At 47.9% G+C, this 26,651-nt stretch overlaps 1 protein-coding gene across 1 annotated transcript; it reads right to left on the bottom strand.

Moving 5' to 3' along the window:
• On the bottom strand, nucleotides 1-26,167 carry CHRND (cholinergic receptor nicotinic delta subunit). Its single transcript, XM_081190363.1, has 12 exons — nucleotides 26,062-26,167; nucleotides 23,145-23,290; nucleotides 21,781-21,825; nucleotides 21,237-21,346; nucleotides 20,039-20,194; nucleotides 19,095-19,210; nucleotides 15,001-15,201; nucleotides 14,215-14,326; nucleotides 13,261-13,375; nucleotides 8,390-8,594; nucleotides 2,878-2,996; nucleotides 1-399 (listed from the first exon to the last, which is right to left on the bottom strand). The coding sequence occupies exons 1-12, from the start codon at nucleotides 26,105-26,107 to the stop codon at nucleotides 217-219; spliced, it is 1,554 nt and encodes a 517-aa protein (XP_081046489.1). The 5' UTR covers nucleotides 26,108-26,167; the 3' UTR covers nucleotides 1-216.
• Nucleotides 26,168-26,651: the final 484 nt, after the last annotated feature.

The raw sequence follows: 26,651 nt of genomic DNA, 5'->3' as shown, positions 1-26,651 counted from the left end.
TTGGGACACACAGCTTTTATTGCACCGCAAGGGACAAGGCAGAAAAGCAGAAACAATTTAAGAGAATGCAACACGCCAGCTGGCTTGGGAGGCGAGTGTGAGTTAGTACGGGCTGCGTCCCATCTCACAGGTAAGAGGAAGGGAAGAAGACCGGCTCTCAAATGGAGTCAAGCCCTCTGAATCTGGGGAGATGGGGGTCAAGGGTCCCCTCCAGCTCTAGATGTAATTCTTGTTCACTTCATTGTAGTCGTAGGGATCTCCTTCGAAGGGCAAGGGGGGAGGGTGGTTGTAGGACCCGTTCAGGAAGATCCACAAGGTGCCGAGGCTCAGAACGGGCATGACCAGGAAGAAGCAAAGGCGGTCCACCGTGCGGGCAATGCTGTTCCAGTTGTCTATCTCCTGCCAATGAAACCGCAAGGTTCGGAAGGGCCCAAAGACCACAAATTCTCTCTCTTCCCCCCCCCCCAATGTACAGAGGTCAAGGGCCAACTCAAGCATACACAAACCTTCCCATTTCCCGGTCGATGCATACAGTACATTCTGCACCACAGCCTGACACAGAAAGTGAGGGTATCCAAGGATGCCCTCTTGACAGCTGGGCAGGATTGTAGAGCAGGAAGAGAAACCGAGGGTCATCTAGTCCAACCCCCTCTCAACTAAAGCATCCATGACAGATTACCATCCAGCCTCCGCGGCACAAGAGCCAAAGGCTGGTCCTGTCATTCGGTTGGTGTGCGCAGCCAGAGATGAAGGATGCAAAGGCTCAGTTGGGATACAACTGAGGCTCCCAACTTGAGGAGAGGTTACATTTTGGCAGGGGGTGGCGATTGTGTGGTGTGATAGCCTGGGACTTGGACTCGGAACCAGAGGAGTCTCAGTCCGCACCGGATCCTTTGCCTCAGGCGGCATCTGAACCAAGTCTGGGGCCTGACCCTGAAGAGTCCCAGTCTGCACAGGTTCCCCTGCAACAAGCACCAGCTGGGCCGAGTCAGGGGCCTGATCCTGCCCTGGCTCCAGATGCAGGGATGACCTCATTGCCTCCAGCTGGGCCATCACTCACAGCTGCTCCACTACCGGTTTGGTCAGGGGAGGCTGAGGCGGCCCCTGGGTCTAGGAACCCACCGACATCTCCCGAGCTGCAGAGACTGAGGTCTGAGAGAAGGAGAGACCTGAGTACTCGCAGGAGGAGTGCTCGCCTTTGGGCGAAACAGGGAGGTGAGTCACTGGGGGATCAGGACCGGCCGTTACCCCGACAAAGATAAAAAGCTGTCAGACCCTGCCCCAGGTTGCGGGAGCAACATTGCTGTTTGCTAGAACCTGCCTGAGATCCTGTACCTGTCCTTGCCTGGTTTCCTGCCTCGTGTCCTGCCTTGGCCCTGTCAGACTGACTCCCAGCGGAACCTTTGGATTCTGGACCAGACCTGGACCAGCACATGTGGAAAGCCAAGACGGCACATAGTCATAGAATCATAGGGTTGGAATAGACCACAAGGGCCATTGAGTCCAACCCCCTGCCAAGCAGGAAACACCATCAGAGCACTCCTGACACTCTTCCAGCTCTATGATTCTATAATTCTAGCTCTTACTGTCAGGAAGTCATAGTGTTATGTACTGAAGTTCTCACCCTGGGCCAGCAGGGGGATACTGTAGATAGTTATGCAAATGAAGGATCGAAAGTGACGTTCAGTGATTGGATAGTTTTAGAAAGTTGCTACAGTTACGTGTTCTGGAGCTCTATATAAGCAGGCTGACTGAGCTCTTCAGTTCAGTTCTGTTCTGGCCTTGGAATAAACAAGAGCTGTTTGAAGAATCGCTGTGTCGTCTGATATGTTTGCCCACGACTTAACACATAGCAACCCCGGAACTGCCCCTGTGTGACCATCCTTAATTTCTCAAAGCTGGCATGCCAGGCAGGCTTTGCTCCCACGAAACCAGAAGGCAGAGAGCCTCCTAGAGCCAAACAGACCTTCCCAGAGCCCGGGAAGCAACGTGGAAAGCTTAGAAGTCATTTCTGCGGCAGGAAAAGAGCTTTTAAGCTCTCCGCCTTGCATGCGCTTAATTTGTGTGGTTTTGGCTGACCAGCTGCCAGATGTGTAAAGCTGCAATCCTGCAGTTAAATGCGTTGCAAGTTGCGAGCCTGCCGTATTGCAAAATTGCAGGTACAGGCGTGGCACGTACAAGGTCCCAGGTTCATGCCCAGTGGCACCTTCTAGGAGAGCCATTCCATAGCCCTTGCCTGGAACCCTTGAGAGCAGCTGCCAGTCAGTGCCGCACAGCACTGAGCTAGATGGAATAATGATTTGACTTGGTACAAGGCCGCTCTAAAATAATAATTGCTATTTAAGATTATTTAACATCATTAAAAATGGTTGTATGTTTGGCAGAGATTTAGCCTCAGTCCCTCCTAATCTCCTGGATCCAGCAAGGGTTAAAATCCAGCAGAGCATCGAATTCCCAGAGTTCCCTGGGAAGAGGGTTTTTTAAATATTTTGTTGGAAGCCGCCCAGAGTGGCTTGGGAGGCCCGGCCAGATGGGCAGGGTATAAATAATAAATTATTATTATTATTATTATTATTATTATTATTATTATTATTATTATTATTATTAAACCCCTCTGGGAACTGTAGCTCCATGAGGGCAGCAGGGGTCCCCTAACAACTCTCAGCACCGAACAATAAACTACAGATCCCAGGATTCTTTGGGGGAAACCAGGACCGTTTAAAGTGGAATGATACTGCTTTAAATGTGTAGTGCGGACGGGGCATCGATGATTGTTGAGGAGGAATCCATTGTAATCTAAGGCACTAGCAAGGAGCTTGGGCTCAGAGGAACCAAAGGTAAACCAGAGAAGAGCCGTGACGCTTCTGCCAAGCCCACCTCATTGTAGTCATTCTTGTCTCGCGTGTGCTTCACGATGAAGTTGGCTCCCGTGATGGCCGGCTTGATCTCATTGTAGAGCTGTTCCTGTGTGCCCTCCACCCCGTGGGGGTTTGGCCCTAGCAGACAGAGAGGAGAGAAGGGGTGAGCAGGTTACATCCAGGAAACCGGGGGGGGGGGGGGTTCCTCACAAATGCAGGGTGAAGGCAGCCACCGAGAGGGCAGCACAGAATTTGGGTCCCAGCTCCCGGATCAAGCAAACTAGGCTATGATGGGTGGAGGGAGGAATTCAGTTCAGCTTGCACTTCAGGGTGAAGCTACCCAATTTGTGGTTTCTGGGGGGAAACGTACAGCCATCCTTCACAGTGCAGTTCTCCAGCCAAGCAATGGGCACAAAAATGTGTTGGCTGCATATAAAGTCAGTATCAAATATAATAATAATAATAATAATAATAATAATAATAATAATAATAATAATAATAAATTTATTTATACCCCACCCTCCCCGGCCAGAGCCAGGCTCAGGGCGGCTAACACCAATAAAATCACAGTAAAAACATAATGGGGGGGGGAACCAATTTAAAATACAGGTTAAAATACAATTTAAAATGCAGCCTCATTTTAAGAGTATCCGATAGATCAAGACCATAAGGGGAGGGAAACATAAGGGTCAGACTGAGTCTAAACCAAAGGCCAGGCAGAACAGCTCTGTCTTGCAGGCCCTGCGGAAAGATGTCAAGTCCCGCAGGGCCCTGGTCTCTTGTGACAGAGCGTTCCACCAAGTCGGGGCCAGTACTGAAAAGGCCCTGGCCCTAGTTGAGACCAATCTAACCACCTTGAGACCTGGGACCTCCAAAATGTTGTCATTTGTGGACCTTAAGGTCCTCCACGGGGCATACCGGGAGAGGCAGTCCCATAGGTACATGGGTCCTAGGCCGCATAGGGCTTTAAAGGTCAAAACCAGCACCTTACACCTGACCCTGTACTCCACCGGGAGTCAGTGCAGTTGGTAAAGCACTGGATGAATGTGATCCTGCGGCAAGGACCCCATAAGGAGCCTCACCGCGGCATTCTGCATTTTGGGGAAGCAAAAGCACATTTTATTAGGGAAAACTTCTTTGGAGAAATGTGCATATTAAGCACAGCTGACAGATTCATCCATCCATAATCAAGATGACCTCAGTGGACTCATAATCAAAAAGGGGCTTTATGGAATCCTAGAACTGTAGAGTTGGAAGGGCCCCCGTGGTCATCTAGTCCAACCCCCTGCAATGCGTCGAGAATATCCTCTCTGATCTTTGGAGCTGCTGCTGGGGTGCAGGGCCCCTTGCCAGCCCAAGAGAGGCCTCCCCTGGCCACCCACTGGAACCAAACCTGGGCCACAGCGAGACTTGGGTGGCCATTCAGTCCACTTCACAGAGGACAGTCCTCAGCTGCCTTCTTCTGACCCTAGAAAGTGAGGCTTCAATGGGGGTGTCAAGAGTGTATGTACCGTATTTTTGCCCCTGGGCAATTCGGCTCCAGGGACCACGCATTCGCTCCATAAGATGCACCCCCCCCTAAAAAGTAAGGGGAAATGTCTGTGCATCTTATGGAGCGAATGTGTGGTCCCTGGAGCCGAATTGCCCAGGGGCAAAAAGCAGATCATACTTTTTTTTTGAAAGGTGTTGAAACAAAGCCGCTGATTGTTTGCCGATTGGGGAGAGAGATAAAGGACGCTAGAGATAAAGGGTTCTGCCTGGGAGGGGGGAGGTAAAGACAGCAAACTTGCAAAGGGGGGGGGGGGAACAGGAAGACTAAAGCAACAAGGAGAGAAATTAGGAGAAAAGGAGGAGCAAAAAACTGCTCCAGCTAAGGAAAAGACACTAAGGCAAACAAGAGGGAAGGGAGTATTGAAAGGAAACAGCTGATTAGTGGGATTGGGAGAGAGATAAGGGACTCTAGAGATAAAGGAGGCTGCCTGGGAGGGGGGAGGTAAAAGCCCATGGATCCTCAGGATTTTTACATTGGGTCACCCCAAATTCACCATCAGATCACATGTCTGTGGCCACAGCATGAACCACAAAAATCATACATCCACTGTTTAGTTCAGAATATTTTTTTTCTTGTTTTCCTGCTCTGAAAACTTCCTGCGTCTTATGGTCAGGCACGTCTTATGGAGCGAAAAATACGTCTTGCCCACAGGGCAGCGCCTTCCCGTTTCGCCTCAGGCGGCAAGATGGGAAGGACCACCTCTGCTTCTCTGCTTACAGGGGCTCTAATCTGCCCGGGGCGGCTGAGGGTGTTTTGAAGGCGCCACAGTCTGGTTTGCCACTGATTTGCAAGATTTCTGTGTTCCCTCTGCAATATTTAGCTTATAAATTAGTCGCCATGCGAATTGTTGCCACTGAGTTGGCTGCATAACGTTTTTGGAATAAATATTCCACAATTTACAAGCAGATGGGGGTGTGTGATCACAGAGGTCCCTTCGCTAAAGGGAAGTTTTTCTTCTTCTTTTTCTGTTGCATTATGGGGAAGCCTTGCTCCTTTTCTCTTGCATTCTGGGAAGTCTTGCTTATAATCTTTTCCCTGCTTCTGCACACACTGTACAAACCTGTTCCAAACACCAAGACATTCCTTCCTTGTTCAGTCATCCTAAGTTCATGGAAAACAACATGACCTGCTTTTTATGCCTTGCTGACCACATCTACAGAACTTGATTATTGTATTCTTTCATGTTATGATCAGTCATTAGTAATTGTTTTATGCTATATCAATCTCTAGTTTTAATTTAATTAGGAGGCTTCATGCCTGTCTAGTTCCAGCTCCGTTTCTCAGCCTTTAATCTATTAGTGATAAATGATCATATGTAATTCCCACCTCTCACATGTAATCCCCGCCTTGTACTTATGTTAACCAATCAGCAACAAGTTTCTTTGTGTATGTATCAACCAATCAGCCACAGGCCCACCTGTGGCAATGTTTGTAATATTCAATAAAAGAGGCTCCCGGGGTCCGCCCAGACAGACGCCTCTCGATGACACCTACATACTCGTCTGTCGTTCATTTTCAACCCAACACTTCGCTAAGAAGTGGGGGCTGCAGAAAAGGGGCTCCGGCTCTCCTGTCCCCCCCCCTTCCCATTGCAACAACCCTGCAGTGTTCACAAATGCAGATTAGCGCATCGTCAGTTCCCGGGCTTTCAAACATTTATCTATTTATGAACAATATTTCTAAGCTGCTGTTCTGATAACAGCAATAATAAAAAGCACAGCACACAACAGCAGTGCAAGGCAGGCATAAAAAATTTACAACCGAAGCGTTTACATCCACCAGCTAAATTTACAGTCTATAGAAACAATATTCAAATTTCCTGGCAGCCAGCATGTTTTGGAGATGGTGCTCTGGTGTTAGATAAAAATTCAGTTTGGATTTGAGCCACAGTGAACCAGAGCGGAGGTTCTACTGACTGGACACACACGTGTGTGTCCGTTTATAATTCTTTCTAAACTTTCCTTGCTTTTCACATCTGACCTGATGTGTAATTATAATGCATATTTTATGTAGGTTGGTTAAGACTTTTTTAAGGATCATCACATCCTGGTTCAGAAGCCTCCCTCAGGCTCCTTCCAGTTCTCATAAAAAGCAACCAAAGGAGGTTCCACTGAGATTCAGTGGTGGAGACCTACATTGGCTCCCAGTATGTTTCTGAGCAAAATTCACAGTGTTGGTGCTGGCCTTTAAAGCCGTAAACGGCCTCATCCCAGTAGACCTGAAGGAGCGTCTCCACCCCCATCGTTCCAGTTACAGATAGGTAGCCGTGTTGGTCTGCCATAGTCAAAATAAAAAAGGATCTGGCAACTTCTGTTTCAGTGTATCTGAAGAAGTGTGCATGCACACGAAAGCTCATACCAAGAACTAACTTAGTTGGTCTTTAAGGTGCTACTGGAAGGAATTTTTTTATTTCCACCCCCATCGTTCTGCCTGGACACTGAGGCCAAGTGCTGAGGGCCTTCTGACAGTTCCCTTGCTGCAAAAAGTGAGGTTACAGGGAACCAGGCAGAGGGCCTTCTCGGTGGTGGCGCCTGCCCTATAGAACGCCCTCCCATCAGATGTCAAGGAAATAAACAACCATCTGACTTTTAGAAGATGTCTGAAGGCAGCCCTGTTTAGGGAAGCTTTTAATCTTTGATGATTTATTGTATTTTTAATATTCTGTTGAAAGCTGCCCAGAGTGGCTGGGGAAGCCCAGCCAGATGGACGGGGTATAAATAATATATTATTATTATTATTATTATTATTATTATTATTATTATTATTATTATTATTATCATTATTATTATTATTAATAATAATAACTGAGCACTCAGGTGCTGCTTGAGGTATCTAGTTGGCCACTGCGAGAAGAGGATGCTGCTCCAGATAGACCAAGGGTGGAGGAGCCTCATGCTGGGGGGGGGGGAGTCCAGGCCTCTCCCTCTGCCCTTGGGAGTCTCCCCAGGCCACACACCCCTTCACCCTTTGCTGGAGTGTTTTTGCCTGGCTGGACTATGTCCTAGAACTCTGACCATGCCTCTTACCTGCGTGGACTGAGGGCAGAGAGGAGCGTGTGAGTGGGCATAGAAACCAGCCTCCTTTGCAACCGTGAAACCCACTTTTGCCTCTGGCCCCGCCCACCAGGGATATTAAAAAATAATAATTTTATAACTTGTGCCTCCTTGTTTCTCAATTTGACCCTTTTACCTGGTTTTGCAGGTTTTGTGGTATTTTATGCACTGTGACTTGACGTTATTTTTATTGATTATAGTTTTGTAGTTCTTTATCATAATTGTTAAGTGTAAACTGTTTAATTATCATCTGCTGATATTTAATTCTATTATATTCTAATGGATGGTTGAATATTGCTTTGTTCGATATAGGTTGTTCATTTCAAAGTTATGTTTTCATTATGACTTTTGTGCATTGGATCAGGTTGTTATTAGATGGGTGATCTGTCTATTTTGCTGTTTCTTCAGCTTTGCAGACTGCCTTGTGCATAGTAATACAGAAAGGCGGTATACAAATTAAAAATGAGATGGAACAAAATAAAATACAGTCATACCTCGGGTTAAAGACGCTTCGGGTTAAATCTTTTCAGGTTGTGTCCCGTGGCGACCCGGAAGTACAGGAAAGGGTTACTTCCGGGTTTCGCCACTCGCGCAGGCGCAGGCGCTCAAAATGACATCACGAGCATGCGCAGAAGCAGCAAATCGTGACCCACAGACGCACAGATGCGGGTTGCGTTCTGCTCAAGTTGAGAACGGGGCTCCGGAACGGATCCCGATCGCAACCAGAGGTACCACTGTTTGGCCCGCAGAAAACTGTTGAGAAGAGCATGTGGTCCCTTGGGTCTGTGCCATCAGGGCTCATGTTCTCATGCGCCTGTCCTGCCCTCCGTAAGTTCTGCATCGTCTTCTCTCCAAGCCCTCTGAGATGGTGACCCTCTTCTGGCCCCCTGGGAGCAGTGACCACCCCCTGCCCCCCGCAAGCTCACTGGCAGGGGTGATGCGGCTAGCCAAGCCGTGCCTCTCCGACTGCTTCTCAAACATCAGCTCGCTGCGGGACTTCACGGTGAAGTACTCCTCCGCCTTGGCAATGTAGCCCACAGAGCTGCATCGCCGGATCACCAGCCTGTGTTCGGGCTCACTCTCGGCCGGTTTGTACATGCGGAGGAGGCGAGGGAGGGTCTCCAGGAAAAACTGCAGCATTGGGGAGACAGGGAAGCAGAAAGGTTGGGGGAGGTAGCGTCATACGAATTCTAAGCACTCAAATATAATTTAAATGTTCATAAATGTCCAAGGCAAACACATGCATAAGTATATAAACCACGTGTCTGAAACAGTACAGGAGAGCAATCCTGAAGCCATTTTGACTCTCTCAAATATTCCTCTGCCTTCCAATACTCTTTTTGCTTACGAATCCTGTTTTAAGGGCGCATCTGTGTATGAATAGAGTGAGTCTGTGACCTGGACTCAGGGACTAAATATTAACCATCACAAAAGAATGGCCAGGCTGCCCAGGTAAAGCAATCAGTGACCACTATCAGGTATCCTGGCAGGCAGGAACTTTGCTGTAGACCGCCTCCTTCTGTGATGTATGTATGATGTTTTGGGGGGTGGTCTTGGGCTACAGGGTGGGCAATTCCAAAAGTCTATATAAGGGCTTGCATGCCATTGTTCAGGGTTCTTCCTCCCTCCTGCGTGTGGTGAGTGAGGACCCTGTTGCAACAGTTTAATAAAGATCAGGCTTACTAACTGCTTTGCTTCTCAATATTCTCTGTTTGGCCTCTGTTATTTTCTCCCACCGATAAGGGACCCACTTAAGGACTCTATGTGGGCTCTTGGATAAGGGAAAAGGAGCAGTTTTTTCTTATAACAGTTGGGAGGAATATCCCATGTCTGCATCCCCTCCAACATTCCCCTGAAGAAAATCGGGGCACGTAAAATTGGGATGTCCATCTTTGAGTGCCGCAAAACACAGCGAAAACACAGCACCAATGCAAGAACCAGTGCTGGCTGCAAGCACCAGCTCATCCCTGGGACTTTCTAGGATCAAATCAGAAGCCAGGGCGGAGAGCAGTACAGATCTAGGAGTCTTGGTTGAGCACAAACTTGACATGAGCCAACAGTGTGATGTGGCAGCTAAAAAAGCCAATGCAATTCTGGGCTGCATCAATAGGAGTATAGCATCTAGATCAAGGGAAGTAATAGTGCCACTGTATTCTGCTCTGGTCAGACCTCAGCTGGAGTACTGTGTCCAGTTCTGGGCACCACAGTTCAAGAAGGACACTGACAAACTGGAACGTGTCCAGAGGAGGGCAACCAAAATGGTCAAAGGCCTGGAAACGATGCCTTATGAGGAACGGCTAAGGGAGCTGGGCATGTTTAGCCTGGAGAAGAGGAGGTTAAGGGGTGATATGATAGCCATGTTCAAATATATAAAAGGATGTCATATAGAGGAGGGAGAAAGGTTGTTTTCTGCTGCTCCAGAGAAGCGGACACGGAGCAATGGATCCAAACTACAAGAAAGAAGATTCCACCTAAACATTAGGAAGAACTTCCTGACAGTAAGAGCTGTTTGACAGTGGAATTTGCTGCCAAGGAGTGTGGTGGAGTCTCCTACTTTGGAGGTCTTTAAGCAGAGGCTTGACAACCATATGTCAGGAGTGCTCTGATGGTGTTTCCTGCTTGGCAGGGGGTTGGACTCCATGGCCCTTGTGGTCTATTCCAACTCTATGATTCTATGATTCTGTAATTCTGGGAATTAAAATACGGGTGCTTGGAAGGTATGTTGCTGCTGTGCCTTGAGGTCTAAAAACTGGCCTTTAACCCACACAGGGGTCTTGGAAGCCTCCTTGTGGAAGTGATTAGTCCTTGGGGACAGGCCGTAGCTCAGATGGTAGAGCGTTTGCTTGGCATGCAGAAGGTCCTGGGTTCAATTCCTGACAACTCCATGTAGTACTAGGATCAGACTTCAGGGCAGCTGTTTACCAGCCCCATCTGGTACTCCGGCTGAGACCCTATCTGCCCGCGGACTGTCTCACCATAGTGGTGCATGCTCTGGTTATCTCCCGCTTGGACTACTGCAATGTGCTCTACGTGGGGCTACCTTTGAAGGTGACCCGGAAACTGCAACTAATTCAGAATGTGGCAGCTAGACTGGTGACTGGGAGCGGCCGCCAAGACCACATAACACTGGTCTTGAAAGACCTACATTGGCTCCCAGTATGTTTCCGAGCACAATTCAAAGTGTTGGTGCTGACCTTGAAAGCCCTAAACGGCCTCGGTCCAGTATACCTGAAGGAGCATCTCCACCCCCATAGTTCTGCCTGGACACTGAGGTTCAGCTCCGAGGGCCTTCTGGTGGTTCCCTCCCTACGAGAAGTGGTTACAGGAAACCAGGCAGAGGCCCTTCTCGGTGGTGGCGCCCACCCTGTAGAACACCCTCCCATCAGATGTCAAGGAAATAAACAACCATCTGACTTTTAGAAGACATCTGAAGGCAGCCCTGTTTAGGGAAGTTTTTAATGTTTTATCGTGTTTTTAATATTCTGTTGGGAGCCGCCCAGAGTGGTTGGGGAGGCCCGGTCAAATGGGCAGGGTATAAGTAATATATTTTTTATTATTATTATTATTATTATTATTATTATTATTATTATTATTATTATTCCTGCTGAGACCCAGAGAGCTGCTGCCATTCACTGTAGGCAATAGATGGTCTGACTGGGTATAAGGCAGCTTTGCGGCCCAGTGGGAATTTGGAATATGGGTGGAGGCTCGCAACATTATACAGGAGGCAGCAACGAAAACCATCCCAATGAAAATGAAATGCAAGAAAGCAAAGTGGCTGTCCAATGAGGCCTTACAAATAGCGGGGGAGAGAAGGTAAGAAAAATGCGAGGGAGACAGTGAAAGATACAGGAAATTGAATGCAGATTTCCAAAAAATAGCAAGGAGAGACAAGAAGGCCTTCTTAAACAAACAATGCAAAGAAATAGAGGAAAACAACAGAATGGGAAGAACCAGAGATCTGTTCAAGAAAATTGGAGATATGAAAGGAACATTTCGTACAAAGATTACCATAATAAAGGACAAAAGTGGTAAGGACCCAACAGAAGCAGAAGACATCAAGAAGAGGTGGCAAGAATACACAGAGGAATTATACCAGAAAGATATGGATGTCTCGTACACCCCAGGTAGTGTGGTTGCTGACCTTGAGCCAGACATCCTGGAGAGTGAAGTCAAATGGGCCTTAGATAGCACTGCAAATAACAAGGTCAGTGGAAGTGATGGTATTCCAGCTGAACTATTTAAAATTTTAAAAGATGATGCTGTTAAGGTGCTACACTCAATATGCCAGCAAGTTTGGAAAACTCAGCAGTGGCCAGAGGACTGGAGAAGATCAGTCTACATCCCAATCCCAAAGAAGGGCAGTGCCAAAGAATGCTCCAACTACCGCACAATTGCACTCATTTTACACGCTAGCAAGGTTATGCTTAAAATTCTACAAGGCAGGCTCAAGCAGTATGTGGACCGAGAACTCCCAGAAGTGCAAGCTGGATTTAGAAGAGGCAGAGGAACCAGAGACCAAATTGCAAACATGCGCTGGATTATGGAGAAAGCTAGAGAGTTCCAGAAAGACATCTACTTCTGCTTCATTGACTATGCAAAAACCTTTGACTGTGTCGACCCCAGCAAACTATGGCAAGTTCTTAAAGAAATGGGAGTGCCTGATCACCTCATCCTGAAAAATCTCTATGTGGGACAAGAAGCTACATTTAGAACTGGATATGGAACAACTGATTGGTTCAAAATTGGGAAAGGAGTACGGCAAGGCTGTATATTGCCTCCCTGCTTATTTAACTTATATGCAGACTTCATCATGCGAAAGGCTGGGCTGGATGAATCCCAAGCCGGAATTAAGATCGCCGGAAGAAATATCAACAACCTCAGATATGCAGATGACACAACCTTGATGGCAGAAAGTGAGGAGGAATTAAAGAACCTTTTAATGAGGGTGAAAGAGGAGAGTGCAAAATATGGTCTGAAGCTCAACATCAAAAAAACAAAGATCATGGCAACTGGTCCCATCACCTCCTGGCAAATAGAAGGGAAAGAAATGGAGGCAGTGAGAGATTTTACTTTCTTGGGCTCCATGATCACTGCAGATGGTGACAGCAGCCACGAAATTAAAAGACGCCTGCTTCTTGGGAGAAAAGCAATGACAAACTTAGACAGCATCTTAAAAAGTAGAGACATCACCTTGCCAACAAAGGTCCGTATAGTAAAAGCTATGGTTTTCCCAGTAGTGATGTATGGAAGTGAGAGCTGGACCATAAAGAAGGCTGATCACTGAAGAATGGATGCTTTTGAATTATGGTGCTGGAGGAGACTCTTGAGAGTCCCATGGACTGCAAGAAGATCAAACCTCTCCATTCTGAAGGAAATCAGCCCTGAGTGCTCACTGGAAGGACAGATCCTGAAGCTGAGGCTCCAATACTTTGGCCACCTCATGAGAAGAGAAGACTCCCTGGAAAAGACCCTGATGTTGGGAAAGATGGAGGGCACAAGGAGAAGGGGACGACCGAGGACGAGATGGTTGGATAGTGTTCTCGAGGCTACCAGCATGAGTCTGACCAAACTGCGGGAGGCAGTGGAAGACAGAAGTGCCTGGCGTGCTCTGGTCCATGGGGTCACGAAGAGTCGGACACAACTAAACGACTAAACAACAACGGGGATTTGAACCCCGGTCTCCTACTCTGACACACCATCCACTATGCTACACTGCCACGCTGGTGGCATCCCGCATGGTATGTTGGATTTACACATCTCCCCCCCTCCCTGTTACCCGGCCTTTGCAGCTCACCTCTTTGGTCCAGTCGGTCAGGATGTGGGTGCTGGGGGTGCGGAAATGGATGTTGAGCTCTGTGACGATGGCTACCCCCACGGCAGTCACAAGCAGCATGACAAAAAGCAGGTACCTGCCCAGGGAAGGGGGGAGAGGCAGAAGGTGCATTTGAAAGAAACAGGGGCCAATATGTCAGACTTCGGGGAATCACCTTCCTCGCCCATGGCAGTGAATAATAAGATCAAAGGGAAGGAATATCTTACCAGTTAGATTCTTTAATAATCATCAGTGGAGACAAAAGAACACGTCCCCCTAGAAATGGCGGTGCTCCCAATTAAAGGTTACTCCCCGCTCCGTCCCTATTAATCTACGTCACTCCTACGTCTTGTAATCTGAGTTTGTACGCTCTGCGCTTTCTGTTTTGAGACTTTCTGAGCTCTTCTCGACCTTGGGGAGGGTGGTGGAGGAATGCTACCCAAAGACTGTGAATCTGTTAACCCTCTCTCTCCCAGTTGTTCTTATTCTAGCTGTTCCCCATCCAGTATTTCCCAGCTTCTGCCTTCGGAACTATGCCCCTCTGCAAACCACTGTTCCAAATCTATACTGTCCTCCTGCTCCTGGGAAGATTCAGGATCAAGGGGAGGGGGTAGCTCCCACCATTCTTCCTCTGTGCAGCCTTCCTGACGCAATATTTATGTTTTCAAATGATGGCGCTCTGCACAGCTGCTGCCCCATTCAAGAGCCTTCCAGGCAGCTGCACAATTCATACTGAACGACGGAAATAATCTGAACGAACAAGGAAGGGGGAGAATGCAAAATGATAAGGATCACAAAGGGACAAGCAGGCTGAGAACACAAGGAAAGGCTAGCTGCAAGATCAGGAGATTCAAGAGGGAGATCGTAGCCATCACGGCTGTTAGACCTTGATAGCCTAGTCCTCCAAGATAGTATTCCAGGCAGAGCAAGACTTACTTGCCAATGAGAGGGATGGCTAAGGAGGTGGCTGGGAGACGCTGGGAGATCAACAGCAAGAAGACAGACTGAGCCAGCAGAATGGAGATGGCCAGGGTCACCTTCTCTCCACCTGGAAGGCACGAAAGGAGGAGCAGAAGGGAGTTTATTAGCCACTTTCCTCTAGGAAGCAAGACTTAGAGACTCACACAAATAGTATGAGCGCTGAAATCAACTGCAACAAACAGGAGCAATGAAAACTCAAAGCACACCTGTGCAGGTAGAAGACAGGCCTTGTGGAACCCACCCCACTAAAAGAGGCTCCAAATACCTGAGAGCCTTCAAATTAAGGGTCGAAAGGTTGGGTGAAGGTAAAAATAAAGAGTAAGTTGCCTGGCACCTGCAGATAGAGAAAGATGGTGCCAGGTGTGGCTCCCTGGGGAAAGTATTCCACAAACAGGGAGCCACCGCTAAAAAGGCCCTTCTAGAATATCGCCACCCTCTGGGCCTCCCATGGAGGAGGAAGACAGAGGAGAAACTCAGATGATGATTGCAGGATCTGGATCAGTTCAAGAGGCAATTCTGGGGGCATTGGGGTCCTGAGCCACATAATTCTCTATAGATCAAACTGGAACTTCAAATTGAGCCCGGAACTGGTGCTACACATCCCACCCTCATTAGCACATGCTTCAGTAGGGATAGCTCAGTTGGTTAGAGTAGTGTGCTGATAATGCCAAGGTTACAGGTTCGATCCCTGTCTGGGGTGGCTGCATACAGGGTTGGACTCGAAAGTTAGATTTTGCTCACAGTCAGCAGGCAGGTAGAAAATCAGGATGATCATGAAGGCGATGAGGATGCAGGGGGTGACGATGTTGATGATGTAGAAAAGCGGCTTGCGCTTGATGATGAGGTAAAAGGTGATGTCCTGGTGCTTGTTGCTGTCGCGAGGGGAGCACGGGTCAGTGTTTTTGCGGGCTGGCCTGTGAATGATCTCCCATTCGCCATTCTCTGGATAGGGGAGAGAGAGAGTATGCCGTAGTTCACAGGAACCCAGAATGGAGAGGGCTCCTAGCCAGTGGAAGTACGGCAGCAGCGTTAATTCGGGTTGCAACTTAAAGTTTAATTCTGTTAATGTCAAAGTCAACGAGCCATGAGGGAGATGGCGGTGTTGCTTAGCAGCCAGTCGGAGTGGCACAATCTCTACTGAGGTAACACATGCTCTGGTTGGCTGCGTGGTTCTGAGGAAGTCTTCCCTCTGTGTGTCTGGTTGTGCGTCTCCCTGCTATGTACAAGGCTGTAAGTAAGAAGGACAAAACCTCTCTACTCCTTTCTCCTCAATCTCTTTTTGCGCCAGCGGGCTCATTTTGGAATCTGGAGAAAGTGCCAGGGGGGCGCCAGTCACAATATGGCTGCTGTCGAAATGTAGAGGGGCACAATATGACTGCTGTTGAGGCGAAGCATAATACAAAATGGCTGCCACATCTAAAAGATTAGGGAAAAGAGACAGGCATCTCCACCACCAGTGAAAAAAGGTACCTACATCAGCCAGTGCCACACAGCCACAGAGAGAAGCTCCTCTGTTCAGAATGGATGTGAGGGCAGGCGTCCAGTCCTGATATCCAGAGTAATGTGTGATACGATAAGATAATCTTTATTGTCATTGTTCCATACAGAACAACGAAATTGAAAAAATCTACATCAGACATTCAAAGCCAACAAGCCTGCTATCCCAGCCTGGTTAGCCCCTAAAAACTCTGATACCCCATAATTAAATACAATATACTCCCATAGAGACTACCTTACACTGCGTTTAAAACCAAAATTGCATTTGGATAGAAACTGTTTCTCAGGCAGCTAGTCCTAGTCTTTATAACCCTGGACCTTCTTCCAGAAGGCAGAAGCTGAAAGAGATCATTTCTGGGGTGCGCACTATCCTGCGCTATCTCTGCAGCTTTCTTATAACACCTGGAAGCATAGATTTGCTCGAAGGTGGGAAGAGTGCACCCAATTATTCTCTCCGCAGTCTTTACAACCCTGGACAGCATTGTTTTTCTCCTGACCGTGCAGCTCCCAAACCACACACACAGACCATAAGTTAATACACTCTCAACAGTGCAATGGTAAAATGCCATCAACAGGTCCTTTGAGAGATTATTTTTCCGGAGGATTTTCAGAAAATATAACCTCTGCTGTGCTCTCTTCAACAGGTCTGTAGTGTTTTCTCCCCAGGTTAGGTCATCTCTCAACTCCGTTCCCAGAAATCGAAACACCGAGACCTGTTCCGCGCACTTCCCCTCAATAATGAGTGGCTGAATATTCAACTTACATTTCCTAAAGTCCACAATAATCTCTTTATGCATATGCTCAAGGGGACATTTTCAAGGCAGGAGAGGCCGAGCCAGTGCAAACATGAACCGAGCAGGAAGATCAAACCATCTCTTCTCTACTGTTGATTTTTGAGGGGTTATTGACTCAGCCTTCATCTGCAATGAGGTTAGCAGATGGGAGTCCTGCAACAAAAAAGCTGCAGCACGTCTGCTGAGGACTCCAGCCACTCCATCCCATCCCTTCTCCCCCTGCCCCCCACCAGCTACACAAAGCGACGGCACGCAGTGAATTGGATCCGAAAGAGGGTGAATTACCGTGTTATTACTGGATCTGCCAAATGGAGATGCTGTGAGGATCACAACAAGATAATTGTGAGAAAGCGCTTTGAACGCTCTGCAAGTTCCACATAAACGCAAGGAATTATTATTTTGTATTGATGGGCCGTGGTTGCAAAGTGATGTCTTAATGCTTTATTGTCTTGAAACTCTGCACAGGGACTCCCTTGAGCGCTGATAAGTAAAATTACTCCCGAGCTCTTAACAGGGGTGTTGTGAGCATACAAGGAGAGGGGGACAGACGCGCAAGGCCCATGAACCAGGAGGGAGGCAGGCAGGGTGGACATTTGGCATTCTCCCAGAGAATGCTGGGAGATGTAGTTTCATTAAGGGTGCTGCCACATTGTGGCTTAGGGCCCTCGTGTTTAGGGGACCGCCTCTCCTGGTATGCCCTGCAGAGGACCTTAAGGTCCATGAATAACCATAATTTAGAGGTCCCGGGCCCTAAGGAAGCCAGACTATCCTCCACCAGGGCCTTTTCAGTGATGGCTCCGACCTGGTGGAATGCTCTGTCCCATGAGAATAGGGCCCTGCAGGATTAAACCTCCTTTCGCCGTGCCTGTAAGACAGAGCCTATTCCGCCTGGCCATTAATTTGAATTCAGCCTGATCTTTTATTCCCCTTCCTTCCCTCCCCGTCCCTTTTTATGAAGATTACCCGCTCTGGGGCCCCACAGAGTCCCCTGGTCTCCTCGCTGGCCCAAGTAGGACTAATTCAGCCATCTAGCCCTGGTGACTATCTAGTGTTTATTAGATGGATTTCCCCTAAATTGATTTCTGAACTTTGAATTTTATTATTATTAATGTTTTTATACTGTATGTTATGCTGCTTTTACAAGTAAGTGTTTTAAATTGGTTGTTAGCTGCCCTGAGCCCGGTTTTTGACCCAGGAAGGGCAGGGTATAAATAAATAAATAAATAAATAAATAAATAAATAACCATGAGAGGGTAAACTACAGGTCCCAGGATTCTCTAACCGAAAGGTCTAACCTCAGGCCCTCAAAGCCACTCTTTCTGGCCCCTGAAACTTTACCCATGCCACACCCTTCTCCCTTGCCATTCCCTCTCCTGGCCCGCCTTCATGCCCACCTTGAGTGCTTCTCCCTGAATGAGATGTGTCCTTGAACCCTGACAATGCCTGCCTGGAGGAGAGAAAGGTATGTTGGTGTGTTGAAACTAGCCTACTGTACAAGGCCGGATTTAGGTTGGATGAGCCCTTTATATGTCCAGCTGTCCTTTGTCAACAACAAATTGTTTCTTTTTTGTGTGTTGAATATACAGTCATACCTTGGGTTACAGACGCTTCAGGTTGCGCGATTTCGGGTTGCACACCGCGCTGAACCCAGAAGCACCAGAACAAGTTACTTCCGGGTTTTGGCGCTTGCACATGCACAGAAGTGCTGAATGGCAACCCGCACGTGCACAGACGCGGTGCTGCGGGCTGCGAATGTGCCTCCTGCATGGATCACGTTCGCAACCCAAGCACCCGCTGTATGCTATATGGTAATTTATGGACCTAATAGGTACCTAAAGCCATAATGGGATCAAAATAAATAAATTGTGTATTACATGAAATCAATCAGTAGGCATAAGATTCATACCCTTAGTCTATGCTGCCTGATCATCAATCTACAAGCACTCTTTAATATTAGATAACAGGTACAACAGCTTGACCTACGTTCAAGTGTGCTGCCCTGCAGTCTGCAGCTGCATGCTACATGTTGCCATGCCACCAGTGCATGCAGAATGTAGGCACCCTATATATAGAAATGAGCAAACCAGTGATATTTTAGGGGGCAGGCTAGCAGGCGGGGCCACTTACTTACATCATAGGAGCCTACACAACACGAAACACTGTTGCTGTATGTAGGTTTTATTTTATTTGTTTTTTATCTTGTGGAAATGTACATCCACCTTTTTTCCCTTTAAATTTTTTGGGGACCCCCAAGAGTACAGGGCCCTAAGCTATAGCTTGTTTAGCTTATACATAAATCCGGCACTGCTGCTGTACAAAAGTGAAAATTGCACTCATTGCTCCGCCCAGTTTGCCTCTAGCCCCGCCCACCGCCCACACGTGGCCTTTGGCATGTTGCCCAGATCGGAATGCAGCCCATGGGGTGGATAATCTTCCCCCAGCCATTGAGGACGATGGTTTTCTGCCCTACAACTTTGGGAGACCTCCTCCCATCACAGCTGACCGCCCCCTATAGGAGGACATTCCCCGCTCCCCCCCCCTTACCGGTGAATCCTTCCGGGTCAATGGTGATCCACTGCACCACGTACGACTTATTGGTCTGTTCGTCTACCTTCGACATGAGTTCCAGGTTGATCTCGTTGGCACTGTACATCAGAGAGCTGGGAAAGGCAGGCAGAAAGCCAGTTAGCAGAGAATCCTGTGGCAGAAGGTTCCACGGATGCCTTTGAACCGTCTCTGCCCCACCAAGCAAACTTCATAAAACTGACGGACGGTCTGTTTGAAGCCTTTAAAAACACCCCCCCCACACACACACATAGGAACCTCAGGCCCAGCGAGCCCCCAGACCTCAATAGCTGTGACTCCTGCAATACAAGGGGTTGAATTAGAGCAGGGATGTCCAACCAGTAGATCGCAATCTACCGGTAGATCCCTGGCTGATCCTGGTAGATTGCAGGGTCTCCTAAAAAAATAAAAATAAAAAGCTCAACAACTCTGGGCAATTTATCCACCCCCCCATGCTCCTCCTCCCTCCAATGACAATGGGTAGATCACTGCCAGATTCTTTTATACTGGGAGTAGATCACAGTCTCTGGGGAGTTGGACGTGCCTGTATTAAAGGGAACCAATTCTGTGATCAATGTGTACCAAAACAGAGAGAGTGTGCACTTGACAGGGTAAAGCGAGCATAGCAATACGTATATTACCATCTGAAAATGCATCATACGAGGAGAAATGGTTTGCCAAAAAATGTGTGAATCAGAATAATAGAATCATAAAACTGTAGAGTTGGAAGGTGTACCCCGGGGGTCATCTAGTCCAACCCCCTGCCGTGCAGGAATCTTGCTCCCAGCGCTGGGCTCGAACCCACGACCCTGAGGCGAAGAGTCTCGCACTCTACTGAATGAGCCATGTGGCAGTTTCTAGGGACCCAACCACCCAACCACACGCACTGAAGAAGCCCAGCAAAGGGGCTGGAGGTTCCTCACGTGAACTTCAAGGTGCAGTTCTGCCAGTCGAAGGGGAAGTAGTTGACGTTGATGGGGCAGGCGCTGCGGAAGATGGCGGGCGGCAGCCAGTAGACGCTGCCGTCCGAGGAGAGGAGGATGTTGGCGTCGTAGGTGGCCTCAAAGGTCCCGTCGTTGCTGCAAAGGGAGAGGGAGCCGTGGGCTGAGAAGGGCATCGTCCTTCCCGGGGAACTGCTTCCTGCCTGCTGCGGCAAGGCAGGCCTCCAGGAAGCAGGGAGGATGCAGAGACACTGGGCGGGATCCTGCGCCAAGCTAAGGCGATCCTCCCGTCCACGCAGGCGTTTCTGCTCTCCACGTGGAACCATGGCTTCTGTCCTCCCCCTGAAACCAGACCTGGCCCACCCAGGAGGCGAAGTGAAGCTGCCATCTCAGTTGGTGGAAGTCCCTGAGGTGTTTCCCCCCATGGGTAACCCCCCCCCCCCACCAATGGAGAAGTTGCTTTGGTGTCGATTTCCAGGACGATTATTATTACTTCTTAAATCTGTATACCGCCCTCTTCATCCGTAGATCTCAAAAATACTAATATAAAAATGCATAATCAAAACAAAGACAAACGAATATCCCACCCATTCCGACCACCCGCTCTCACAAACACATTTAAAAGGGTATCAGATGTTAATCGCTATGCAAGGCAGCCTTGTATAGGGAAGCTTTTTAATGTGTCATGTTTTATTATGTTTTTATATATGTTGGAAGCAGCCCAGAGTGGGTGTAGCAACCCAGTCAGATGGGCAGGGTAGAAATAACAAAATTATTGCTGTTATTATTATTATTAATCAAAGGCCTGCTTGCCACCTAAGAGTGTATAACGATGGCACAAACAAGCCGAACCTCCCTAGGGGAGCATTCCACAAATCTTGCAAGATCTCGTGGGGCGTTCAAGATATCGTGAGATTTTGGCGTGATCTCGCTGGAAAATGGCGTTGCTTCTGACCGTGGAGATTGTGCAGCAACGGTAGGGCCGGGCAGCACTTCCCATTTTGCCTCTGGTGCCAACACAGGACATGCCACCCTTGCCCCGCAGCCCATGTAGGAAAGAACCAGCCTGGAGGGAGACATCGCCTGCTAAGGTTCTGCAGAGCCAGCTGCCTCAGAAAGCAGAGGAGCATGGTGGTCCCACTGATTTGGCAACCCTAAGGGCGACTTAGCTGGTTCTCACTTGTTCTCCAGGACAATCTGAGGCAGCCACAGCATGTCTGGTCGCAGGCGGAGCACACTGATGCCGCCAAATTCTGTCTCATTCCATTTCAGCCGGTAGTCCATCCACTCCTGTGGGGATTTACTTTATTTTAATTACCTGCAAAAAAATTTCTATAATGCCAACGTTAAGAGAGATAGAGAAAATTCACGGCAGCAAACAGCGTGAGATCAACAATGAAGTTACACCCTCAAAACAGAAGCCTAATGCGCCACGAATCAGGAGTTCAAATGAGCATATTAGCTCAGCTGGAAGTAATGAAGATATACAGTAGTACCTTGGTTCTCAAACGTCTTGGTCAGGGGTCCGCAACCTAAGGCCCATGGGCCACAAGCGGCCAGTGTCCCATACTTTGTATGGGAAAGTGCACCTTGGTTTTGGAACGCATTGGTTTTGGAATGGACTTCCGGAACGGATTAAGTTTGAGAACCAACACACACACAAACTTCAATGACCAGGCTTTGATTTGGGGCGGAGGAGCTGGCAGGGGCATTCTGCTACTCACATGCTCAATCCAGACATTGCTGGTGAGAGTTTCGTCGGCCTCTTTCTGCAACAACACACAATAAGGGAGGATCAAACCCAGCGGCATGGGAGAGAGTTGCGTGCCCCCCCCAGAAAAGCTCAACAACTCTGAGCTGCCCCCCTAAAAAAGGCTCAACAACTTTGGCCTGCCCCCCCCCAAAAATTGGGGGCGCTGGCCAGTTTTTGCACCCTGGTGCCGCATATGCTAAAGACGGCCCTGGATACCATCGCTTTTGTCACAGAGGGGATGCTGAGGCTTTGAAATTAGGCTGCTCCAATTAGAAGGAGAAGGACAGGGGAACAGGAAGACAGGAAATTGCACCACACCAAAGCAAACCGTTGGTCCATCAACCCCAGACGAAAGGCAACGGTTCTTCAGAATGCACACAATAAATTTATGGGGATTGCAATTGTAAAATTGGGATGGGCTTTGGGGATTATATGATCTAACCAGCAGGACAGGATCTGCAACACAGGACACAGATACAGTAGCCCTGCGGTGATGGCCATTGCCTGAGATGGTTTTAAACCAGAGCTTGGACAAAATAAGAACCTTGCTGGATCAAGCCAATGGTCTCTCCAGTCCAGCATCCTGTTCTCACATTGGCCAGCCAGATGCCTGAGGGAACAAGCAGGATCCAAGCACAGACCTCCTGTGGTTTCCAGCGACTGGCATTCAGACGCATCGCTGTTTCTGACTGTGAATTCATCTTTATGAATTCATCTACCAATGGTCTACCAACGGCTTCTAGCCACAACAGTGAAATGGAGCATCCATGTTCTGCAGCAGTGTACCTCCTGAAGGAATGACCGCCAGGTGTGGAGCACACTTCCACCCGCAGACAAGCCACAGCTGTCTGAACATCATGCCCTCTATCTAACCTTTGCTCTTAGTGGTCTGCCGTGCCCTGCCTGTGACCTTTGTCTCCTTCGTTATTCATTGTTCAAGGGGAAAGTGACGCGGTGGAAACAGGTGCCAAAATAACTTTGTACCACCCCACGACCACGTGATTGGAAGATGTAAAGGGCACAGTCCAAAATGTATCTGACTGGTTTTGCATATTGTGCTAATAAAAAGAGCCTCAGCAGAGCTAGCTGGCAGCTTGCTTGTGCACAGCTCACCTGCATTACCAACTCCTGCCTCATGTCCTTCACTTCAACCTCCGAATGCAAGATGTGGGGAGGGGCTATGGGCTTCCCAAAGGCATCCAGTTGGCCCTGTAGGGGAACAGGAGGCTGGGCCAAATGGGCCTTTTTGGGGCTGATCCAGAGGGGCTCTTACGCTCTTCACGTAAGACAACAAGTGGTGAGCAGTTGCTGACGGATCCCGGAAGGTAGGCTCACCAGGGAGACGAGATTGGAGAGGGTCAGCGCCAGGGAGACGGTGACGCTTTCGTCCTTGGATTCTACAGGCCGCAGTTTACTGCTGTAGCCATTCTCCTCAAAGAGGTACTTGATGAGCTTCTCCTCCATGTTCACGCCCAGGGTTGCTGGAGGGAAGGGAAAAGAAGCAGGGGGAGCTCAGATAGACCCCTCTTTTGCAGTGGTTCATCCCAGGAGCTGGCCAGAGAAGGGGCAGAGCTTTGCTCCAGCTCATCAGCCTTCCTGCAAGCTCAGAAATTTATTTTTATTTTTTTATTTATTAAAATGTGTATACCGCCCTTCATCTGTAGAACTCAGGGTGGTTCACACACACACACACACACACACACACACACACACACACACAAATACAACAAAAACACACAAAAATGCATAATAAAAAAAAACAACAAGGCAATACCTCCCTCCAAAATGGATTTAAAAGGGTAGGTAAAGAGACCCCTGACCATTAGGTCCAGTCATGGCTGACTCTGGGGTTGCGGCGCTCATCTTGCTTTATTGGCCAAGGGAGCCGGCGTACAGCTTCCGGGTCATGTGACCAGCAGGACTAAGCCGTTTCTGGTGAACCAGAGCAGCGCACGGAAATGCTGTTTACCTTCCCGCCAGAGTTGTACCTATTTATCTACTTGCTAAAATAACAGTAGGCTTGAAACAGATTAGAACTCGCACCAGCTTTTGGAACACCTGGGTGTTGTTGTTTAGTTGTTTAGTCGTGTCCGACTCTTCATGACCCCATGGACCAGAGCATGCCACCTGGGTTGGCTTGTCTAAGTGAAAATGTTTTTGGCAGGTGCCGAAAAGAGTGCAGTGACGGGGCCTGGCTGACATCAGTGGGAAGAGTTCCTCACAACAGCCCTTTGAGGTAGGATAGGCTGAGAGACAGTGTCACCCTGTGAGCTACGATACGATGCAATACGATAATCTTTATTGTCATTGTCCCATACAGAACAACGAAATTGAAAAAATCTACATAAGACATTCAAAAATTAACAAGCCTGCTATCCCTGCTATCCCAGCTATCCCAGCCTGGTTAGGCCCCTAAAAACTCTGATACCCCATTTTTAAATACAATATACACCCATAGAGACTCCTTACACTGTGTTTAAAATCAAAATCGCATTTGGATAGAAACTGTTTCTCAGGCGGCTAGTCCTAGTCTTTATAACCCTGTAGCTTCTTCCCGAAGACAGAAGCTGAAAGAGATAATTTCCGGGGTGCGCACTATCCTGCACTATCTCTGCAGTTTTCTTATGGCACCTGGAAGCATAGATTTGATCCAAGGTGGGAAGAGTGCACCCAATTATTCTCTCCGCAGTCTTTACAATCCTGGACAGCATTGCTTTTTCCTTGACTGTGCAGCTCCCAAACCACACACACAGACCGCACAGAGCTTTCTGGCCGAGTGGGGATTCGAACCCTTGTCTCCTGGGTCCTGGTGTGACACCAACCATTACATCACATCGGCTCTCAGTTTAACCCTTCAGCTGAACCTGGATGCAATATCCCTCTGGTTCTGCCCCTCTTTTGAGTCAAGGCAGCTGCAATACAACAACCCCCCTTTTCTTTTAATGCTCTCTGTACCGGAACACCCACGCTGGAGCATGAAATATGAGAAGAAAAGAGTTCCCCTGAGCAAACGCAGAGTGCCCAAAGCCCTTCCCCGTCTCCACCATTTGGTAAGAAGTTTCCAGGTTCAAGAATATGCCTTTCTCTAAGAAGGCATGAAAGATAAGTATCCACAAGAATTTTGGGGGAGTAAAATGTGAAAATTCTCACATAGAAAATGAGAAGAATGGTGCCTATATGTTTTGCCTCATCCATCAGCTTCGATAAATGCTAGAAGCTTATTTATTTTTTTACATGAAAGCCAAGAATCAGGGGGTTCTGGTTTAACATGAAGGGGGATATTTGGGAATTATAGGAAGAGAACTACCTAAAATGTATAGAAACTTATTCATCTATGCTACCACAGCGGCAAGAATGTTACTTGCCCCAAAATGGAAAGAAGCAGAAGTCCCAGTAAAGGAAGAATGGATACAAAAACTTATGGAATATGTAGAAATGGCAAAAGTTACCGAAAGAATAAGAAATCAAGATAACAATTTTTTTAAACAAAAGAATGCAAATGGTTTATTGAATATTTACAGATAAATTATAAACAGATAAAAACATTGGCAGGGTTATTGTAATAACCTGCAGTTTCATGAGTATATATTTAAAGAAGATGAATAAATGAGCAAATTAAGTTCATTTAGATATGCAGCAGAAGTTAAAAACAAATTTAAGGAACCGTAGAAAGAGGGGGAAGCAAGTGAAGTTCTGAAATGTCAAAATGAATGTAAAATTAGTGAAATGTATAAACTTGAAATATAGATAGATAGATAGATAGATGATAGATAGATAGATAGATAGATAGATAGATAGATGATAGATAGATAGATAGATAGATAGATAGATAGATAGATAGATAGATGATAGATAGATAGATAGATGATAGATAGATAGATAGATGATAGATAGATAGATAGATAGATAGATGATAGATAGATAGATAGATGATAGATAGATAGATAGATAGATGATAGATGATAGATAGATAGATAGATAGATAGATAGATAGATGATAGATGATAGATAGATGATAGATGATAGATAGATAGATGGATAGATAGCATGAAGGGGCAGAAAAGTCCCTCCTTCTCCCTCCTCTTGATGCCAATAGCCTGAACCCCAGGACTCCTCACTAGAAATGAACCATTCCGCATATCCACCTCCAAGTCTCCCAGCTTTGGAAGCCACCTTCTTGCTGGGTGGACCTCCTGTGGCTTCTCCCACTAGGCCCAAGTCTGCAGGCTCTGGCAGGCAGCTGCATCCTTACCTGGGAGGATGAAAACCCAGAGCAGAGCGAGTGTCCGCCTGTCCATGTTGGCACCCGGGTCGCCTGTGCCGTCTCTGTGCCCAACTCCCCCTCCAAATGCCTCAGCCGTTTTCCCCCCGAAGGGGACGGAAGTCCGAGCTGGGACCGTGACTTGGGAATGCGGACGGATGGCGGCAGCTGCAAGGCTGGCAGGGGCAGGCAGAGGGAGAGTTCGAAAATAGCTGCTGGGCTGAGGAACAAGAGGCAGCAAATCTATCCCTTCCTTCCCTGCTCTGAGCCAAGAGGGATGTTTTGCTCTGGGTAAACAAGGGACAAAGAGTTGGCAGGGCTTCAGCTGCCCCACATGGGGGGCTCCAGCGGAAGGGCAAAGCACCCCGATCCCAGCCTGACCCCTCAGTATGCAAGGTGTAGTTTTTGTGCTGTGGCCAAACTATGGGGTGTCAGGTGGAATGGAGGTGCAGGACCAGTTTTGGGGGCAGAAATGGAGCAGTTTCCATAAGAACAATTGTGGAATATGGATATAAAATGTACCGCATGTTATGGTTTAAGAGAAAATTATATGAAAATGATATATCAATGTCTTGTTTTAG

This window comes from Podarcis bocagei (assembly GCF_964188305.1).
Source record: "Podarcis bocagei genome assembly, chromosome: 4".
Classification (NCBI taxonomy): Eukaryota; Metazoa; Chordata; class Lepidosauria; order Squamata; family Lacertidae; genus Podarcis; species Podarcis bocagei.
The sequence above is the reverse complement of the archived record's forward strand: the minus strand, read 5'-3'. Positions and strand labels throughout refer to the sequence as shown.

Coding starts and splice junctions, on each gene's coding strand:
- CHRND (XM_081190363.1), bottom strand. CDS start 26,107: ATGGACAGGCGGACACTCGCTCTGCTCTGGGTTTTCATCCTCCCAG. Junction 23,291..26,061: donor CTGGGTTTTCATCCTCCCAG/GTAAGGATGCAG, acceptor CCTTCCCTCCAG/CAACCCTGGGCGTGAACATG. Junction 8,595..13,260: donor TGACCGACTGGACCAAAGAG/GTGAGCTGCAAA, acceptor CCAATGCTGCAG/TTTTTCCTGGAGACCCTCCC.